The 22,617-nt window shown below is 38.3% G+C and overlaps 1 protein-coding gene across 1 annotated transcript in view; it reads right to left on the bottom strand.

Moving 5' to 3' along the window:
• The window catches only part of ACAA2 (acetyl-CoA acyltransferase 2), a 35,983-nt gene extending 13,812 nt beyond the window's left edge, over nucleotides 1–22,171 (bottom strand). Inside the window, exons 1-6 of the mRNA XM_027869113.1 lie at nucleotides 22,034–22,171; nucleotides 16,392–16,558; nucleotides 9,197–9,325; nucleotides 6,036–6,152; nucleotides 5,251–5,398; nucleotides 2,116–2,291 (exon numbers count right to left, since the gene is read on the bottom strand). Of these exons, the coding sequence (XP_027724914.1) occupies nucleotides 2,116–2,291; nucleotides 5,251–5,398; nucleotides 6,036–6,152; nucleotides 9,197–9,325; nucleotides 16,392–16,558; nucleotides 22,034–22,049 (753 nt within the window). The 5' untranslated portion in view covers nucleotides 22,050–22,171. The remainder of the gene's footprint in view (nucleotides 1–2,115; nucleotides 2,292–5,250; nucleotides 5,399–6,035; nucleotides 6,153–9,196; nucleotides 9,326–16,391; nucleotides 16,559–22,033) is intronic.
• Between the last annotated feature and the right edge of the window lie 446 nt (nucleotides 22,172–22,617).

Raw genomic sequence — 22,617 nt, forward strand, 5'->3', positions numbered from 1 at the left:
ACACACACACACACACACACACACACACACACACTTGTGTCTAATGGTAGCCATCTCTAGAGAAAGGGAGGAAGACAAAAAGGAAATAAAAGTTATATGATAACTTTATTATATATTTAAGAGGAATAGCAAGTTGTACATAAAAGATTTATAGTTTCATGTGCAATCATCTTTTTTTCTATTCTCCTATGTTATGGAAATATGTTTTATTTCTTAAGCTCAAAATAAAATATTTTTTAAAAATCATGAACCCTTCAGAGTTAGGCATCACAAGACATTCTTGTCTCAAGATAAGTTAGAATCCTATTGTTTGAGGTGCAAAAAATCATTACCATTTTTGTGAATTAAAAAATTAATTTTGAGATTCTTTTGGGAAAATTTATAGACCTGAAAACTCAATGAAATCTTATTTGCTTGTTTTATAACCAGACTTGTGCTTTAATTAGTATAGTTCTGGAGAGTTGCTTATGGACACTCAAAAGTTGACTAACCTGTACTGGGTCATCTAGCCAGTATGTAGGAGAGGCAGGATTTGGCCCCCAAGCCTTCCTGACTCAAGGCCAGCTCTCTGTCCACTCTGGAAAGCTGCCTCACTCAACATAAAAAGATTTATTTAAATAAGGGGCACAACCCATTCTCCAAATATTCAGAATAAAAAGGTTTACTGGGTATCTAACATTTCTGTGATTACTCAGGATGAAAACGACCAAACCAGGAGAGCAATTTATACAATAACAACAACGTAAACACAACCAAGTTTTAAAGACTTAAGGACTTGTAATAAAAGTTCTTAAGGACTTCAGAACACAATGACCAACAATGATTCCAGAGGGCCAGTGATGAGGCATGTTCCCCACCTCCAGACAGAAAGCTGATGGACTCAAAACGCAGAACAGACATGTATTTTTTTTAACATGGTCAATGTGGGAATTTATTCTGCTTGACTATGTATATTTGTTTCAAGGGATGTGCTTTGCTTTTTTTGTCTGTTAATTGAAAAAAAATTAATGAAAAAGAAGTTAATAGGCCAATAAATTTTTGACCCTGCTATTAATTTCAGGAATGTTTTAACTACAATAGAGTTCAGAAAAAACCAACAGTTATACAGCAAAAACGAAGGCTGTGGACTTTGACATGGCCAATGTTTGGCCTTTACCACATTTACATGGATAGAATGAGCCTAATCAAAGCAATGCTCAAGTTATAAGATACTAGGCAGAAAAACCCTGAAAAGATCATTCTAAGTGTCCACAAATATTTAACACAATATTCAGTAAGAACAGAGCTCACAATGGGCAAACAATTGTCATGTTCCAGAATTCTGGCAGAAGATAAAAAAGTCTTTTCCTTGAGCACCCTTAATATGCTCTACTATACAGAAAATCTTTTGTTCTTAATCTGGTATAACCTCAATAACTTTCTTCCCTTTTAATAAAATTTCAAGAACCAAAAGAGAACTCAAAAACAAAAAAAAAAAACCTGGTTGCATTTAAGGCGAAACAAGAAAGTTCCTCCAGGCAGCGGGAACAGCTAAGATGCACCAGATAAGTCAACAATTGCAAAAGCTATACCATAGTTAAGCCTCATATAACTCTGTACATTAATAGACCTTTCACCCAGCTCTGTCAACAACTCCAGCTAAAATAGAAAAACTGCCAGTCACACCTGATCATCTATACTTATATTCTAAAGAGCAATACATATTTCTATACACTATATCAAATAAGCTGGAAATCAAAACCTCTGGGCCTTAGAGATCCCTAACCCAAGGACCTCAGTCGGTGCTGCCACATTGCCAGGATCCTAGGATTACAGACAAAGCACTGGGAAGGCCATTGAAGACCACCTAGTTCAATTACTTCTTCTTACAGGTAAGGAAGCTGAGGCCCTCTGGGTCACATAAGGAGTGAGCATCAGAGACAGAATTGGAACTCAGGTCGTCTGACTCCTGAGCTGGTGCTGCTACTCTTTCCATCAGTCTGTGCTGCCTCCTAAACTTTAAAAGGTTAGAATACTAGTCTAAACTAAATAACCTAAAACCACTGTGACAAAGCCACATAGCCTTTGTGCTGACTGCTTTCAGATCAGGCTGGATGTCTTAGAGCTCACACCTACCGAAGCATTTCCAGCAGTGACGGTTCCCTCTTTCTTGAAGACCGGGGGGAGCTTGGCCAGCTGTTCCAGTGTTGTTTGGGGCCGGGGATGTTCATCCTTTTGCATCATCTCTTTTCCTTTCTTTGCTTTCACTTCAATTGGTGCCATTTCATCATTAAAGTAGCCAGCATCATTAGCTGAAACAGCATAATGAATTTTTTCAAGAATAAAAATTATAAAATACAAAACAAAACAAAACAAAACTCTATTCTTCAGAGAAAAGAATAAATCCAATACAATTTCTGGCCCATTCTTTCCCATCTACTTAAGTTTAAGTTTCTATCAGTTTACCTCCATGATAGACTGTTAAGGTACTTAACCTATTGAAAACAACAACATTTTCCCCATATGTAAAAACCTACTACACTGCAATGTACCTATGGGGAGATGTATGTGTATAGCTATGATATATAATATGCAAATGATATATTATGTACATACTAAATTATATAAAATAACATATATTATAAATTATACTATATATGATTATATAATTGTATTATTTATAGCTTATATGCATAATATGATTTTACAATTTTTTATATAAACACACACACACAAATACATAAACACATGTCCCCATATGTATACTAGGTCTTTAAGTATGGGAAGAATGTTGTTTTTAATAGGTTATATAGGTAATACATAATTATATGTAATTTATATACATAAACATATACACATGATTATTATGTGATTGTATGTAATACAGATATGAATTATACAAGCATGTGATACATATATAATTTATATATACAAATCTCCCCAGAGGTACCTATATATGTATATACATATATGCATATACACACATATGTATACACACATACATGTACATATAGGGTTATACAAACACACTGAACACACACATAAATAAGCATTCTTGTTCATATAAACATACGTGTACACATACATATGCACAGATACATATATTTGATGATGCATCATCACACATATGTATGCGTATATATTCATCACACATTTAAAGCAATAAATGCTTGATTTAAGTTAAACAAGTATGTCTCATAGCAACTATTTTATTGTGGTATCTTTTTCTTCTCCAACTAATATTCTTCTGTTGGCATGATTAAATGAGGTGATAAAGTACATCCTTATTATAAAGTTTATTATAAACCAACATTTTGTGTGCCTACTGAAAATGCTCAAGTATTTTTCAGGCTGTCTGAATAGAAGAAATATGATGTCTAAATTAAGAGAGGGAACAGTCTTATTGTACCCTGCACTGATTAGATCTCATTTGAAAGACTATCCAATTGGGGATGCCTCTCTGGAACATGGATATTGGAAAAGCTGAATTTGTACAGAAGGATGACTTTACTATGGCGAAGTCTTGAAAACCTCATATGAAGAATGGTCAAAGCGTATTTAGCCTGGAGAATGCCAAGGTATGATAGCTTTCTTCAGATATTTGCAGAGCTACCATATAGAAGGAAAATAAAACTTTTTTTGTTGAACCAGAAGACCAAGTAAAGGATCAATGGGCAGAAATTACAAGGAGTCTAACATATGAATAAATTTTTTAGCCATTTGGAGTCTTTAAATAACAAACTGCCTCATGAGTACATGAATCTCTTCTCAATGGACCTAGACATCCAAAGGCCCCATGTGTTGGAATCACCGGGGAAGTTAGACCAGATGAACTTTAAAGTAAACTTGTCATTCTAAATTCTAGGATCTCAAACCAACAACTCACATTTACATAGCATTTTCTGGTTTGCAAAGAGCTTTCCTCAAAAAAGTCATGAGATCAGTGATGTCAATATTATATCAACTTTACATGTGAGAAGCTCAGAACATATAAGTGTTTTGGACATGGTCAGGCAGGACCCAAATCCAGAGCTTCTGACTCAACCTCAGGAGACCTTAGTTTGCTGGAGAGGCTGTTAAGTATGATGAAAAAGGCACTGGATTTGAAATGAAAGGACTCCTGGGATCCTGACTACTTACTACTTGTATTTTCATCCAAACATTTCACACATGCTTTTTCATTCATTTATTCATTCACTCATCTTTTGGTAAGTCACTTCATATCTCTGGGCCTCAGTTTCCAGAACTGTAAAATAAAGGGACTAGACTACATCATCTCTGCCACACTGTCTTTGAAATAATGACTATAAACAAAAAACTGGTCCATTAAAAATAAGAATGTTACATTGGAAAAATTATCTAGCTTCATTATTTCAAAAAGAACCAGATTGAGAACCTATTACTGAATTCAACAAATACTCATTCAAAGTATATGTAGCAAGTAGCTAGGCACTGAGGAGAAAACAGAGGAAATAAGACAAGACCCCTCCCCCTCTAGGAATTTAAACTTGTTGCAGGAAGCACACTAGCTAAACATGAAATTTAAGTTTCAGGTAAGCCAGGAGGACAGGTCTATGTCTTACATTCAGGACACCTCCTCTTCCAGCACCATTCTACATAATCTTTTTTTTTTTTTGGCTAGGCAATGGGGTTAAGTGACTTGCCCAGGATCACACAGCTAGTAAGTGTTATATGTCTGAGGTCGCATTTGAACTCAGGTCCTCCTGACTCCAGAGCCAGTGCTCTATCTACTGCGCTACCTAGCTGCCCCCACTCTACATAATCTTGTAGATGGAATTCCCCAGCCACTCACAACTCACCCCCAGGCTTTTCAATTTGTTTACATCACAAGTCCTCATTCTTATAACTTTTTTTTTCTATTTCACAATCATTTTGATAAAGATACTGCTATATCGTTGCCCTCTTTATGGTCAACTGGACTGTTGAATGGGGAGGATATACTTTATATATCCTGAACTATACTCCATGACCCTACTGGACTCCAGAGACATGATTACCTATGGTAGTAACAAACCTCTAGCTAAGAAAAACACCCAGCTCAACTGACTTCATCAACAAATCCCTTATCTAATCAGTTAATATGACCCAAAAGGAGCTATGACAGAAAATCCCAAATCTCAAAATGTTACTTGGAAATAAGCAATTTATAACAATCATTATTATTCACACTAAGTGATAATTATAAGCATTTTGATTCAAAATGATGTTAGAAATTCCACAAGGATGTTTTAATCAATTAATTTCACTGACCAGCTTTCCACCTCTGTTGTGACTGCAAAGCATATTTATCACAGTCTTCTCTGCTTATTTTATGTTTTACAGCAAGATTCTCAGCAGTAATTGCCATGGAGATTTTAACATGCTGATCAGTCAGCGACGTCCACAAAGTGTCTTCCATCTAACAAAGACATAAAAAACATGTTAAAGCAGGTTTTGTAAAAATAACATGCAATAATTGATTTTAAAATAAACGTTCATTAGTTATCAAAATTAATAGCTTCTAAAAGTAAAAAAGCAAATTGTCTTGTAAAAACACATTTACTAGAATTACTATTTAAATCAGGTTCTCTGATATTCTAGGAAATAAATATAAATAAACGTGCATAAACATGCATAAAATTTCTCAGCTTTGGACCCTTTCAAGATAGCCAATAATACCAGGGGGTCATACTGCAATGTTTGAAAAATAGTTAAATTTATTTCTAACCAACTTGGCAGAACATCTGGAGGAAAAGAAATTTATCCTAACCTCTTTGTGAGATCCTGGCACTTAAAGTTATGGTGTGAAGAGAGTACCATTAAGTGACACACATGACTATTAATACCTGGTTATGATGGGAATGAGGATCCCTGCAACAAAAGCCACTTGTTTCACAAAAGGTACATCTTTCCTGGATTACTGATTCAGCTCCCCTATTTGCCCTTAATGTCCTTTTTGCCACCTTTCTCGCCCCCCACCCCTCTAAAAATTCCTGTCAAAACAAAAGCATAGCAACAAAATGGCAGTAATAACAAAAATCCAACATGGTGCCAACCTTGAGGTCTACTCCCAACCTGGTACCAAAGCGTGCATTTCTGACACAGTAAGGAGCCTGGCTCATACTTTCTGTTCCTCCACATAGTACCACTTCAGCATCTTTGACACAAATGTCCTGCAAAAAAGAAGTTTTCCAGTGAAGCATTTCTGTTCTATGTTTATAACAAAATAGCTTTGGAAATCAGTAAGAATCCTAATAAAGACAGTTTAGTGGAATGACTTCTAGTAATTTAAATGGCACTTCTGAAGTCTCTAAATTCACTATTAGTCTATAAAGCATTTACTAAGTACCAACTATGTGCTGGGCAACTGTGCTAAGTGCTGGATGTAGGATAGAAAAAGAGGCAAATGACAGCCCCTACCCTATGGAAGCTCACAATCTAATGTAATTCTACAAAGAAATTCATTGGGTATCAAAATGAAACATCATTTTGTGGGACATCTGGTCATTCCATATTAATGGGCACATAAATATTTACAAAATGTAGCTCATATTAACATTTTTTACAGAGGATAAGATAGAGACATTCTAAGAGTACTCAGAACTCATTCCTTCCAAATTAATCAACATGAACTTTGATTTCAATGTAAAGGCAGGACTTGGGGAAGATGACAAGAAATATGATGGGAAATGTGCTTCAAGAGGCTCAAGGCTCTTGGACTACAGAGAAGTTTCACATCTTCACTTCTTCCTTGAAAAAGAGTTGAGATGTGCTAGAGATGGTAAGAACCAAATAACATCACAAAAAAAAATGAAATGTTTCCATCTTTAAGAGACAGGAAGTATCTAGTTACTTGGGTGGATGTCATTTTCAGGTTGGCCATGTAGAGTCAGACTACCAGTTTGATAAGCAAAGTTCAAGGTCAATGCCAAACTGGAAAGAACAAAAATAGGGGAACAATATAGTGTTTTGTACAACCCCTGAAACAAAGATTCAACTTTTAAAATAATCTTAATCCAAGGATGCTATATGACTTTGAGCCATGGAATAGCATGGTCTTCAAAGAACCCAAGTACAAAAGACAAGAAGTGGTGATGGGGACCCATGGTAGATTTGAACAACCTATGAAATACTACAGATGAACCACACAGGAGCAATGTAAAGGATGTCATTAAAAATGTATGACCACAGAAAAGAGTGTGCCAGCCCCATGAGGAGGAGAGGTAAGGGATGGTCAACAAAAACATTTCAATGCATTCTAATATCAAGAGAGAATGAGCAAGACCTTCCCATCTCTTCCCCCTCCCTTACCCCCCAGCACACTGGGTGGACCTCCATTGGGGAAATTATGGGAGGATGTGAGTGAGTGCCTCATAGGATAGGCATGCATGGATAGGCTGAGATACATCAATCATTAAGCATTTATTAAGCACTTACTATATTCCAGGCACTGTGCTAAGTGTTGAATTATGAAGGAAACAATGAGATCACAAAATCATTTGAGGATTCTCAATATAAAATATGAAAGAGGGCAGGAAAAGTAACTGAACCTATGATTTTACTGGCCTAGGCACTTCCAGGTGATAAAATTCCTTCTAGCAGTGCCAGCAGGCACCAACTCTGAAACTATAATCAGAGAGTTGTTTGGAGCACTAAAAGGTTAAGTAATTTTTCCCAGGGGCCACACAGCCAGGACGTATAAACACTCGAACCTAGGTCTTACTGGCTTCAAGGGTAGCTCTATCCCCTATACCCTGCTGCCTCTCTAGGGGAGGCTAGGAGGAGGCTAGAAGGAGACTGGATATTAATAATAAACACCCTAATCTCTCTAAGTAATCTTAGAGATTCTAATCTCTCCTTTCTCTTTCCCCTATTATTTGTGATCTTTGTAAGAAAACCTAGCATTAGCCACGAATAAATGCTAATAATACAATTGTGAAGTTATAGATTTTATATAGAGGCACTTACAGTTTCTGATAATGGTCAGAATGTAAGAATAAGTAGGGAAACACTAAGTAACCCATCAGTAGTTTACTTAATGAAAACCTCTATGTGATGACATAGTTCACTATTTTAAAATGTGTACTAGAAGGAATGCTTTTTCAATGTTCTTTCCCTGCATCTCTTAGCCTAGAAAGAGGGACAAAGGAAAGAGTGAATTACCTGTTGTCAGAGCACCTGGGTTTGAATCTTGGCTCTACCACCTACTGCTGATGTAAGACCCTAGGCAAACTAAACAAACTCTCTGAGCCTCAGTTTCTTCATCTGTAAAGTGAGGGCATTAATTTGCTTGCCCTTTCCAGAACTAAATCTCATGACCTTCCTCATATTTGCTGACTCACTATTGCACTCAGCCTAAAATAAAACATTCCATCATCTTTAACTATGATGTCCCTTTAAGCTGCTCTAGCATTCAACCCATATTCTAACATCTTTTATCTTATACTTTTCTTTTAAAATTTCTTTTAAAAAAATTTTGAGTTCCAAATTCTCCCTCCCCCATCCCCTCTGCCACCCACTGAGAAGGCAAGCAATATTATACCCATTATACACATGAAATCTTTTTTATTTTTTAACACTCATTTTTTAAAAAATCCTCCTACTTTTCAAACTTATTCCCTGCCACAGTACAGGTTTTCTTACTATTCCCTCAATTTGAGTCACTTTACTCCCTTCTATTTCTATTGATTTCTTCAGGAATAACTCAACAAAAATGCAGAAGTTGTTCACTTCCCGACAAACTCTTTCCCTCCCTCAAATCTTACTAAATTTGTATTTTTTCCAGGAAATATATACTGTGGTCTTACAGATGAAGCTGACTGCCTGAGTACATCTGGGTAAATTTAATAACAAGAGCTAGCATTTACATAGCACAGTAGGTCTGCAAAGCACTTTACAAGTATCTCATTTTATCTTGATACCAACCTTGGGAGCCAGGGGCTATTATTTATCTCCCTTCTACACATGAGCAGAAAGAGGCTAAGGGACATATCCAGGATCAGAGAGCAAGGCAGTGTCACAGGATGAATTTGAACTCAGGTCTTCTTGCCTCTAGAGCTGGCTTTTTGTGCTATGGCACTTACCTGCCTTTATTCTGGACTTCTACTGAGCACAATTAAAAAGTAAAAGCTGTAGTGTTATTTTTATCGATGAAGTAAATCTCTCCCCCGAGGCAATTACTGTCCTTCCATAAAATCAACACAAAATATCTCCATACCTGACATCCACTGACAATAGCCTGGAAGCCAGAGCCACACAGCCTATTCACAGTGAGAGCTGGGGTGGCCAGAGGGACGCCCACACGCAAACCAACATGCCTCGCCACGTAGATAGCGTCTGAAGAAGTCTGAAAGATGGGGGAGAGGTAAAAATGAATCCGTCCTCTGCAAAGTGGGGTTAGAGTGAGAGCAATGACATAACACATGCAGACACTGGCTGTCCACACGAGGTGGAAAATAGTTCCTATCATACGTACAAGGTGCCCCTCACTTTACATAACAGATACATCTGTTCCTGCAAAGTTATACCTAAAGTGAATTTTAGTGTCAATACAAATGTCAATTTTAAAGTCAATTTAATGTCAATTTCTACTAAGGAAAACCTATTAAAGTTAAGAGTTAGACTAGATGAACTCTCTCTGGTCCTTTTCAGCTCTAACTTTCTTTGATCCCATGAATACTGTCATAAAGCAAATAAAGACTTCATTTTACAAAATTAAATTTTTGCTTAAAACAGACACTGTCATCAGTACCTTTATAAGACCAATATCATTAACACCACTCAAAGAGGTCATGATGGCAAGGTACACATTGCATTTGTCTTTTCCACTGAGATTACACTGAAGTCTAAAATGTGCAGTCAAAAGCTTTCATTTTAAATGCTATAATGAATGAAGGACAAAGAACTGAGGCAGAGTGAAGGGAATATATTACAGGAGGTTTCTTAATGGGGGGCGGGGCTAATTTGAATTCAGGACTTAGGCAAAATTCCTAATGAGGGTAAATAAAACTAAGCATTACAACTCGAAAGAGCTCGTAAGAAAATGGTTAGTCAGCAGTGTTAACTTGTATAATATATTTATAAAGTGCAAGACAAGGATTTTTAAAAGGGATAAATTCACAAAAGAAGAAAAAGTATCAAATTCAAATAATGTATTATCTGACTTTTGTACGCAGAAGATGGCATGCTACTCAGAAATCAGTAAAGAGTTTGGATTAGTGTTTAATGGCCATAAATATAAAAGATTTTAAAAATCTTATCTATATCTTTTGTTTTTACAACACCTTCATTTCCCACATTTATACTATCCATCATTTCTCTCCTTCCTGAAAGCCATCCCTTTTAAAGTATAAAAAAGAAGACACTCTGAAAACATAGTTTAGAAAAATGAACCAACAGACAACCAAGTCTGACACTATGTTCCATACTCAAAGTCTATCACCTCTATGAAAAGGGAGTGCATTCTCATATTTCTTTGAGATCAAACTTGATCACTATAATTACACAGCATTCGGTATTTCCATTAAAATTATCATAGTTGTGTTTATTTTCCTGGTTCTACTCATTTCATTTTGTATCAGTTCATATATGTCCTCCCATACTTCTCCATATTCTTTGTATGTAGGCATCATTTCTTAAAGTGAAGTAATACTCCACTTCATCCACATGCCACCATTTTTTTAAGCCATTCTCTAATAACTGAACATCTATTTTGTTTCTAGTTCTTTACTGTTATCCCCCACCAAGTGCTGCTCTAAGTATTTTGGTGGGCTTCCCTTTTATCTTTGACCTCCTTAGGTGTATGGCTATCAGTGGAACTTTTGGGTCAAAGCTTATGTTCAGTTTAATCACTTTCTTAGAATAATTCCAAACTGCTTTCCAGAATGGATGGACCAATTTATAATTATACCAAAGTTTTTTAGGGTATGTATCTTTCTACAACCCCTCCAGTATCAACTATTTTGCTCTGTTATCATCATTGCCAATTCAATCAATGGCTGTGAAGCAGAACCTTGGAATTATTTTGATTTGCATTTCTCTTCTTAGTGCTTTGGAACAAACTTTTATATGGTTGCTAATAGTTTACATTTCTTTTTGAGAACTATTTGTTCATGTCCTCTGCATTTATCTAATGGGGAATGGCTTTTGGTCATATATGATTATGTAAATGTGGTCTCTTTCACTGAATAAATTGCACTTGTATCCCCAAGGCCTAGCACCAGTGCCTTATACAAGGTAGGTACTAAATAAGTGTTTATTCCCTTCCCTCCCCCTCTTCCTTCATCAATTGTTTGATTAATATTGGGTACCTACAGGGGTGAGAGATGAGGAGGGCAGAGAAACCAAATTAAAGCCATGAGTATATATGTGATGCTTTCTGGTCCTTAGATAGGAGAAGATGAATCAAATGCAATGAGACAAATATGCCCTCTATAGTTGCCCTGTTTATTGTCTCAGCAACCTGCCCTGTGTACAATATATGATGTAAGATGGGCCTAGGCACTCAGGCAACTTAGCAAACATGTAGCTAGAATCTACTAGGTACTAAGTCCTTATTTGCTTGTTTAATTGGGCTATCATATTATTTGTTTGCATTCTAGAAAGTGGCTAGAGCACAAGTGAAAGGCAGAAAACAAATGGTTTTGAAAACCATTTCTGACTGATAATTTTCAATCGGACTTACAATTTTCACCAACAACAGAAAACAAAAAGCCCATTGGGATATTTTATAGAAACTCATTTGGGGTTTGATGATTGTAACAAGTCTTTGGATATAGTATTTAGCAGGCTCATTCTTTTTACTTTTATCTCCCACCTAAGGCAATCAGTTACTGGTAATAAGAAAGGCAGAGAAGGAATTTGGCTTTTAAAGGCCCCTGAGAACTCACAGGAGATAGCAAATAAGAAGTTTTCCATGGATCCTAACTCAGTGGTAATGATGATGGGGAACTAAGGGATTAAAGACTTAAGATCCAAAGGACCTGAAATTCAGCAGGTATGGAAACCAAAGCCCTACCAAGATTGTGCCATGTTTATGTTCCTCCTATAGACAACTACCTGTGTTAAATTTGAACTGTTCTCCCTGCTAGGGAAGGTAAAAGGACTTGAAAAATTTTTCATGTTTCTATGCTCTGACATTCCTGGGTAGGATGGGGTGGAGTGTGTGTGTGGGGGGAATGATCCCAGAAAATAGAAAAAAAAAGCCAAGAAAATAAAGTAGGGAAAAAAAAAAGTTAGATGATCAGCAGGTGGAAAAAGGTAGAGAAAAGTGGAGAAATAGAAGGTCAAGAAATAGACTCAGGCCTTACATAATGGATGTTGCTGTTTTGTTGTCCAATTCCTCGTGACCCCATTTGGGGGGGGTTTCTTGGCAAAGATACTGGTCTGGTTTTACCATTTCCTTCTCCAACTTTTTATAGATGAGGAAACTGAGGCAAATAGGGTTAAGTGACTTGCCCAGGATCACACAGCTACTAAGTGTCTGAGGCTGGATTTGAACTCAGGAAGATCAGTCTTCTTGATTCTAAGCCTGGAACTGTATCCACTGTGCCACCTAGCATAATATCTTAATGGGTAAGAAATTATTACCATAGATAGTATGTATCTGGATCTTCTGGAGAAGAAACAAACAGATCATAGGTTCTTTAAATGAACAAGGTACCTGCAGGTATGAAGAAATCTGCTCCTGGGTCAGGGAGAAAGGTACCAATCAATGATTCCCCTCCCTCTGATGCCTTTTTTGAGGCACTTACTCAGGATGTATAACAGAGACTAAACTGGCCCATTTCTGATATTTCATGGAGATAAATGAATACCTTTAGAAAATAACCTGGAAGAAATTTCTAATGACTATGAAGATCTGGGCAGGAAGCTTAAGGATTTAAGAGAATAGGTAGTAGTAATTTCATCACACCTTATGATCAAATGACCATCCTCAACACCCTAGATCTGTGAAAGGAAGGAAAAGGAAGATATAGGAAATGAAAAGCATCTGATTTTCCAGGTCATGGCCTAAGATACCTTTAAAAACGACAATGTGTATGGCATAGGGAAAAACATACAACAGTGAAGGAGATACTCAGGAATTCATAAGAGAAATTAACTGAAAAGAACAGAAATACTACTGATGGTCTCAAATGTCCATCTAACAATGTGCAAAGCATAATGAACAAACAAAATGAAACAAGTACTTGACACAAGAGAAAGATTGCAGTGGGCCGTGGAAAGAACAATGGATTTGAGTCACACGACCTGGGTTGGAATCCCACGAAGTTATGTGTCTTGGAATTTCACATATATGGTTTTTCTCTGGCAGTAATAACTTTGTTTTCAATATTCATGAGTTCTTGGCAGTTTTCTTTTATTACTTCTTGCAGTACACTATTCAGGTTTTTTGATTTGTCATGTTCTTCTGGTAAGCCTATAATTCTTAAGTTGTCTCTGCACATTCTGTCTTGAAGGGCAGTTATTTTGATTTATACAGAGTTCATGTGTGCTTTCATCACTGTCTTTTTGCTTCTCCTCTGCCAAATTTTCTTCTACTTCTGTATTGTTATGTTTCAAATGCTATTTTCCCTGTCAGAGTCTCTACTTCTTTGGAGAAATTCCTTATCATGTCTTCTAAGTTAAATATCTTGTGATTGATCTTTTTAAATTGTGCACTGCTCTGATCTGACAATTTCTTTCATAATATCTTTTTGATAATAACTTTTCTTTTGAATCTTTCTGTAGTTTCCTGCTTTTGTTCTGTAATCTCTGGACAGTTTTCAGAATTTTCTTTTTGATCAAGGAGTTTTCCTTAATTTTCCTTAATAGTATAATACTTATTCATTGTGGTCTGGCCTCTCCTAGCATTTCAAATAATTTTTTCTTTCATCTTTATGAACCATCTCTGCTGGTTTGTTTGCTTGTAAGTTAGGTTTTCTTCCCCCTTAGAACTTGTTTTTTAAGCCTTTTACTTGTAGCCCAGAATTTTTATCTGTTTTCCTTTCTCATTCTTTGCCTCTGACACTTGCCTTCCATCACTGCACAGATTCCTTCAAGGATGAGTATCTTCAGCCTCTTAACCTTTGGGACAGCTAAAATAAGCTACAGGAAAAAGGACTGATCTCTGGGGTTCCCTCAGGCACTGAAGCTCTTTCCTCTCTAACTAGCCATAGGCTGTGCCCTACATCCATGTCTTCTGCTTCCACCCACTTCCCGCTGCTCTCCTTATCTGCCACCTCTTGTGGGGGGAGAGAAGTGGGGTTCAGGCTGAGTGACTGTCATGGAAGGACTGGGCAGGGATCATTACAGCCAGACCCTGAAGTATAAGTCTGTTAGGTTGTTTACACTGACTGTAACCGGTGATATGGATTGGGGGTAGAGAGAGTGGATATTTAAATGTATTTAAGTTCTCCAATGTTATTTCATGAGATTTTTACCTCCTACAGTATTTGTCTTCTTGTGGATTCAGCCTTAGTTATTATTGTCAAGATATTAGGAGACACTGTTTTCCAGAGTTTTCCAGCAAGCAAGCTGTGCCCTGAGGTTGGCATAACAACCTCACCTTCATGCTCACCCTCTGGATGATCTCAGCAAAATCCCAGAATTATTTCTGGTCATGAAGCCCTGCTATGAATCAAACTTGTCACATTATTGCTGCTACCCCCCATTGTCAGGGCTACAGCTCACTGTGCAGCCACTGGTATAAGTACTGAGATCTCCCCACACTGAAGTGGGTCCTCCCCACTGGGGTGGGGCTCCAGCAAATATGTCCTTACTTACAAGCTGTTTCTCTCACTTTGAAATTAAACTTCTGTTTGATTCCTGACTCTCCTGTCTCTAGCCTTCTTTGTTTGGCTCAGGCCACCCGCAGATTAGAGGCCAGTTCAGTCTGGTTGACATTAATTGGTGTCAGAAGTGGGGCTGGACAAGGAACTGGGTCACTGGACTCTCCCATTGACATTCATTATCTTAAGCGTAAGTCTCTTTTCTATTGTTTGGAGAAGCTGGAGAAATCTGAAGAAAACTGCTCTGCCATCTTTCCAAAGACATCTACATGAATATACTTTTATACACACATATATAATATTACATACATATTTTTTCTTATAAGTCATCTTAGTTTAGAAAAGAGAAAATTCCACATTCTATTATTGACTTTACTCTTAAAATATTTTATTCCATTGTATAAAAGGAAAATAAAATCAGAGCTGGAAGGGATGTTAGATGATCATCTAGGGATTAAAGGCACGTCCAAAGTAATACAGCTAATGTGATAGCTAGCTAATGTCAGAGGACAGAATTAGAACTTGGAACTCTTAACATCAATTTTTTTTTTGCCAGGAAAATAAAGCATCATAGATTACTCAGAAACCTGGTAGCATATATGTAACAATGACCTGCAGTTTCTGAGTATCTGAATAATAACTCAGATAATTAATCTTTGCCTATTTGCCCCAACAAGTTTAATACATTCTTATCCCAATCCTTCAATCTCAGGGCCCATACCTAATTAATTACTCAGTAAGCAAATGTTTTTGAGCATCTGAAAAATAATTCAGATAATTAAACTAAGCCATTTGCCCCTGATAATTTAACCCAAGACAGAGCAAGAATGAGCAGGGATGACAACATAGCAAAGTTGGCACATCCCTTTTTTGTCAAGTTTTAAAACTTAAAAGTCCCCCAGAAATTCAGGCATACAAACTCAACCCTGCTCCATCATGGCAGAAGGATTCAAGTTCCCCAAAAAGACAGGCTAATATTCTATCTTAACAAGGCCTACTTGAGTCAAAGGTAATTAAAAGTACCACAAATAAATGGGGGGTAAAAGGCTGAGGGACAGAAATACCAAGATGATTTAGTGAACACACTCTGCCTTCCGTGGGGAACTCTACTTCAAAAGAAAAAGCCATGGCTATTATACTAAGAACACACAAAATGAGTGAGTAAATGGTCAATTTTAATGGATCTACCAAATGGATTGTCATCAATTAAACCATAGAGTGCTAGCAGGCTTTACCTTCCTTCAGATATTTACTGAGTACTCCTGGTGTATAAAATGCCCCATGCTAGGTACCAGTGGGGAATATAACCAAGGTATAATCAAGATCTTCTCCCCACTTGGTGTGTACAAATTAACCTTAATATTAGCTTTAGCAAAATACAAATTAGGAAGGCAGAAAGTTTTTAAAAACACATTCCAAACCAAATATTTGCAGATTAATCTGCTCTAGATTATGAAGGCAACAGCATCACTCCTTCTTTGAATGCATACATATTATCAAGAATTATATTGCATTTCAAATTTCAAAGTCCTTTCACTATTATTCATTTGTTCAGAGATACCTGATCCATAGATGGAAGAGTTACATATAAAAACACATCAGGAAAGCAGAATGAGCATGCGTCCCTTCTGCCCTACTAACCTGTGAGACATTGCCCACGACCACGCTGTCAATAATTTCTGGAGGTACTTTTCCAGCAGACAGGCTAGCCTTGGCAGCCAATTCGGCCAGATCAGTGGCCGTGAAATCTTTCAGTAAACCTCCAAATGTCCCAAAGGGTGTTCGCTTGGCAGCAACTATGTATATACCTAGAACCACCAGGAGAAAATGATTAATGAGTTTAGATTAGCCTGTGACCTTTCACCTTCATTTAGGTTATCTTGATCTGTACAAATCAAAGCCTTCATTGGAAAGTAGAGTTCAAGACCAAGAGAACAGGAGTGCCTTTCCACCTAGTTATTTCACCTATATATAGTGGAGGCAATCGACAACAACAAAAACAGGGGGTTAAAAGTACTGGGTTAAGAATTCTGTATCTGGTTGAATGGAAAGGCAAAAAACCTAAAGTTTGAATCCTGGATCTGTAGTGGATCAGCTTAGGAACTTTGGGGGATTGCCTTCTCCCCTCAGGGCCTTGGTTTCTTCAGTTACAAAATGAGGGGGTGGGACACAATGAGGAGGCCATCATGACTGGGGATTGCCCTCCTTTGTACTGGTGTGCCCAGGGCCTTGCTCAGTGCCTAGCACATAATAAGTGCTGAATAAATGGTTGTTGACTTTAGCAGAAGGAGCTGGGGAGAATATTGAATCTGATATTTGGGCATCAGATTGATAGGATCTTGGGTACTTCACAATTTCTCTGAGCAGTTTTCTCATCTGTAAAATAGGGTAATAATATTTACAATATTTATTCATGGGGTTACTTTCAGGAAAGCATTTTTGCCAACCGCAAAATAAGTGGTACTGCAAGTCATCTAGTACAACCTTATCTAATGCAAAAATTCCTTCTACTTAATACACCTATCAATCAATCAATCAGTAAGTATATATTCCTTAAGTATCTATTATATACCAACTTGGTGCTAGGCATAGAGAACAGAACAATTTCTACCCACTATCGATGAACTTACAGTCTAAGAGATGGACGGTTCATTTCTGTTTGAATACTTCAGTGACACACAACTAGCTACTTTGTTAGGCAGCCTATTTCATGGGTGAAACACTCTAAATCTAGGTTTGTCTTTACACTGACTCAAAATCTACCTACATCTATCTTCCATTAATTGGCTCTAGGTGTGCCCTCTAGAGCAACACAGGATCTGCTTCCTAATGAACAATGCTTTAACTAAAAAACATCCTTCTCACAGCAATTCAACCTTATTGTGTTCAATTACCGTGCTGGGGGTAGATTCAAAAATTTAGATAAGGCCTATCTATTCCTTGCCCATGGGCAGCTAGGTGGTGTTCAAATCCAGCCTTAGAAACTTAATAGCTGTGTAACCCTGGGCAAGTCATTTAACCTTATTTGCCTCAGTTTCCTGGTCTGTAAAATGAGCTGGAGAAGAAAATGGTAAACCACTTCAGTATCTTTGCCAAGGAAACTCCAAATGGGGGTCACCAAGAATCGGACATGACTGAACAGCAACAACAAATAACCAAGCTGGGACAAAAGACAAGACTTGAAAAACAACAATTGAATGACAACAATTCTCAGGATCCTCACTAAGAAAAAGACTAAAGGGCCGCTAGATAGCACAGTGTTTTTAAGAAGACCTGAGCCCAGATCTGACCTCATAAGATATGTGACCCTGAACCACTCAGTTAAATGCTGCCTGCCTCAGTCTTCTCATTAATAAAATGGGGATAACAGCACCTACCTCAAAGGGCTGTTGTAGAGATCAAGTGAGAGAGTATTTGCACTTACAGCATAGTTTCTGGCACATAATAAATGCTTAATAAATTGCTTGTTGTCTTCCTTCCTGTCATATCACTAGAAGCCCCCATAATTCTTTTTCCTTCTTATGTGTTGTGGAAAATCAGCAGATTTTCTCTTAAAGGGAGGAAAAATCATGTCTCATTAAAAAGATCTGTCATACTTAGCTGTACAGCAGTGTCAGGAGAGCATGTGAGGACTTGCTGTCCTACAGTTCTGAGGGCCAGTGACTACTCAAACCACTGGGTCTGACAAAACAAGAAATATAATAATAACTTGGATTACAAATTGGGAAAACTATAATTTTTTTTTGAGTTTTTTTAAAAAGCTATATGTGTCTGTGTCTGATAAAACAAGAAATATAATAATAACTTGGGTGACAAATTGGGAAAACTAATTTTTTTTTTGAGTTCTTTTAAAAAGCTGTGTGTATATTTCAAAGAAGCTGGTGCCAAAGTCCAAAAGACCTGGGTTCAAATCCTGCTTCTGACACATACTGGCTATGTGATGCCAGGCAAGTCACCCTTTAACTTCTCTAACATTCTAGGCTACAGAGAAGGTGACAATCCCCCAAGGAGAATTCCTTCTGCCAATGAAATCATACGTCGATTCCTTATGCCCCGATATGTCATAGGGTAAGGGTAAATGACTGCTTTTCCTTCACTAATTTCTGGGATTTCCCCTACTATAGGCTCTAATTTCTGGGGTTCATCAGTCACGCAAAGCCAAAAGCTTTTAGCCATTTGTTTGAGCCAAGGGCTCAATGGTGAAGTTAAAAGGGCTGTGACATTACCATCTTCCTCCACACAAACCCTTTTTGAGTCTGCAGAGTTCTGCAAATTCATGGAAGGTAAGGATCTGCAAACACTGAAATGGGGGGGGGCAACTAGACCTCCTGCCTTGGAGTCAGGAGGACCTGAGTTCAAATCCGACCTCAGACACTTGACACTTAATAGCTGTGTGATCCTGGGCAAGACACTTAACCTTGATTGCCTCACCAAAAAAAAAAAAAGAAAAGAAAAGAAAAGAAATGAGGGCAGGGACAAAAATGGCTTTTCAAATATCAGTCCAATGTACAGGATCCTGTGTATGTAATGCAAGATGCTGTGCATGTAATCCTGTATGGAATGGGCTCTGGTTGCTACCATTCTTACTGATTATCTTTGAGCTCGGTTCTTTCCTTTCTAATCAGCTGTAGAGAGATGAGATTATCTAGGGAAGGAGTCACTACCTCCTTTGAGTCCCACAACAACTAGTGGTCTGTTGAACTTTCTGTATATATAAATATGTAAATATATTGCAATATGTTTCCTTAGTGAAACTATATAGGAACTTTTCAGACAAAATATTCAGAAAGTCCAAATACTGATTGTTTTAAAAGTTATATTTTAATCAAAATAACTTTTAAACAATAGATTTTTGACTGATTCTCTAGTGTTAACTAATAATTAATGAGAAATATATATAACAACTTAAATCTGCAAAGTACTTTGTATACAATAAGTTCTGCATTTTATTAATAATTTTCATATTAATAAATTTCATATTATTAATAATACTAGCATTTTATTAATAAAAGGGTCAATGATACTCTCGAATGCTAAAAATCAATCATGGTGGTGAACACAGTTTATATGCCCTTGGAAGAGAGGGTGTTCCTGAGGGTAGCAATCAACTCTGGTTAACAATTAGTGAGGAATAATAAATATTACAAAGAGGTGGACCTTTTCTAATGGACTGGGGTGGGGGGGCCCCTGAAGAAGACTATAGCTTTGATTATGTCATTTACTTCTAAACTGCCCAATCTTGGGCAATTTAATCAAAGAATTTAGATCCCTGACCCAAGCCTGAGCAGAACACAATAGAACAGGAGTCTCACCTTAGATTAAAATCCTAGTAAGGCTGGATGGGTTCTGAACAAGATTTGAGGAGAATATTGATCCTATTTTCTACCATCAATCTTATCCTTCTGATGCTGAGCTTCAAAATGAGGACCTTAGAAAAAGGGGGAACTCTACATCTCCCCAAATCATTGGTTATCAATAATCATTTCTTTAAATGTATAGAAGTAAGAGGATTGGCATGGAAATTAGATCTGGACACTAACTACCTGGGCTTCTACTGGGCCTCCTGTTTCCTTAAAAACAAGAGATGGGATGATTTAGACCAATCATCTCTAAAGTCAATCAATTTATCAACAAATGCTTATTAAGGATCTTTAATATGTCTGGCACCACACTGAGTGATGGGGATACAAATATGCTCCTATGTCTATGATATAGTCTAAGACTGTAGGGTATGGGCAAATGAAAGTTGAGCAAATGAATGATTCCTGAAGCCTGGAAAACATTGATAAAAGTCGTCTCTAAATCTCATTTCATATGGAAATGTTTTGCATGACTGCACATGTATAATCTAATTTTTGCTATCTCAGGGAAAGGAGTAGGGAGGAAGGGAAGGAAAGAATTTGGAACTCATTTTTTAAAAAACATTAAAATCTCATTTCATTACTTGAATCTCGGTTTCTATGACCATAATAATGCCAGTGAAGGCATAAGAGGTATAAAAGCAATCACATGTCAGAAGTTCACCTTTGCCTTTCTATATGTTTGCACTAACAGAGGCTTGCTATCTAGACAGAAGTTACAGACTTAGAGTTTAGAAACATCTTTAGGTCCCCTCTTTCGGCCAGTTTACAAAGAAGCTTGAGCAGTGAGTGTCTTCTGCACTTGTATTTTTGAAGAATGCCATCTCACTGGGCAACCAGTTCTATATGGCTTATACAGGTCCTGGTCACAAGGCAAAAACGTCAAGCCCATTTGCAAATGCTGATTTGCACTGATTATTCATTAAATGCAAGTAACAGATTTAAGATTATTTTAGGATGGGAAAAATCTTAACTGTGCCATTTTATGGATTATTTTTTACTTACAATGCTGGATAAGCGACTTGGATATCTGGTCAATAATGTAAATAATGTTGATCATTGATTATTAAACCTTTATTAATTCCATTATTGGGAGAGCTAGGTGGCACAGCAGATACAGTGTCAGGCCGGCAGTCGGGAAGTCTCCTCTTCCTGAGTTTAAATCTGGCCTCGGACACTTACTAGTTGAGTAAGTCACTTAACCCTGTTTGCCTCAGTTTCCTCATCTGTAAAATGAGCTGGAGAAAGAAACGGCAAACCACTCCAGAATCTTTACCAAGAAAAGTCCAAACGGGATAACGAAATGTCAGACGCTAGTACAACTACTGAACATCACACAGTCCCCTTATTAATGCTGTAGCCCACAATGAAACTTTGTCTGTAATCCTGCGTTAAACTTCAACGAATGTGCCTGCGCTATGTACCTCATTACATAAAAAGTTAAACGTTAATCTTAGGGATTTTCCAAAGCACCTAGTAATCTTCACTTTTCAACCACTCTCCTCTCCAACAATAATAACGCACGTTTACATAGCGCATTCCAGAACTGTCCTGACAGTCCCAGGGAGGCAGGCAGCACTGATATTATTCACCTTATTTCACAGATGAAGGTAAGGGTAGTTACAAAGAGCATGGTCTCTGTAGGGAGCGGCGTCGGCGTCGGAGCCAGAGCCAGAGCCGTGCCCCGAACGCGGATGCCCGCTCATCGGGCAAGGCTTGGGGGGCAGCACACCAGCCGCCCTAACCCGGAAGGGGAGAAACGAGCGGTCAAGGTCAGCTGAGTGCGGGGCCTGCAGCGACGCCGGCCCGGGGCCCTTCAGAGCGGCCGAAGCCGAGCGGGCAGAGCGCACACAGCGGGTGGGCTCCCCCGGGCTCGCAGCCGGGGCGGCCCGGGGATGGGGCGCGTGGGCTCCCTCGCCTTACCTCGGAGCAGGGACATGGCTGGGCAGGAAAGACGCTTCTTCTGCGGCCGCGGGACTCACTTCTTCTGCTGAGTGAATTACAGAAGGGTCGGGAGCAGCGCACTTTATAGACAGCCTGTGGGCTCGGCCCGGCCCCCACGGTTCCCCTTTCACCTACAATCTCCTCCCACTCCGGCTCCCGAGGCCCGCGCTCGTCCTCCATCTGCAGGGCGCGGCGGGGGGCGGCCTGCCAGTCCTTCTTTTCCTAAGCCCAAGACGGGGTCGAACTTTTCTCCCTCAGCTCTTCTCCGCTCCCTCCCCAAACAGCGACCAGCAGAAGGCTCTGCCTTATCGAGGTAGACCCCCGGGGAGGCCGCGTTCATTACAGCAGGCAGGGAGGGGCCTGGCCTTTCTGTAACTTTTTACCCCATCTTTGGATCGTGCCTCCCTTTTTTCATTGTCTGATAAAGGCTCTTTTCTTATCCATGTATATGTGAATATATATTTGCGGGCAGCTAGGTGATGCAGTGCATAGAGCGCTGGACCTGAAGAGTGGAAGACTCATCTTCGTGAGTTCAAATCCAGCCTCAGACATTTAACTAGCTG

Source organism: Vombatus ursinus, unplaced genomic scaffold (assembly GCF_900497805.2).
Source record: "Vombatus ursinus unplaced genomic scaffold, bare-nosed wombat genome assembly UNPS02014791.1, whole genome shotgun sequence".
Taxonomy (NCBI): Eukaryota; Metazoa; Chordata; class Mammalia; order Diprotodontia; family Vombatidae; genus Vombatus; species Vombatus ursinus.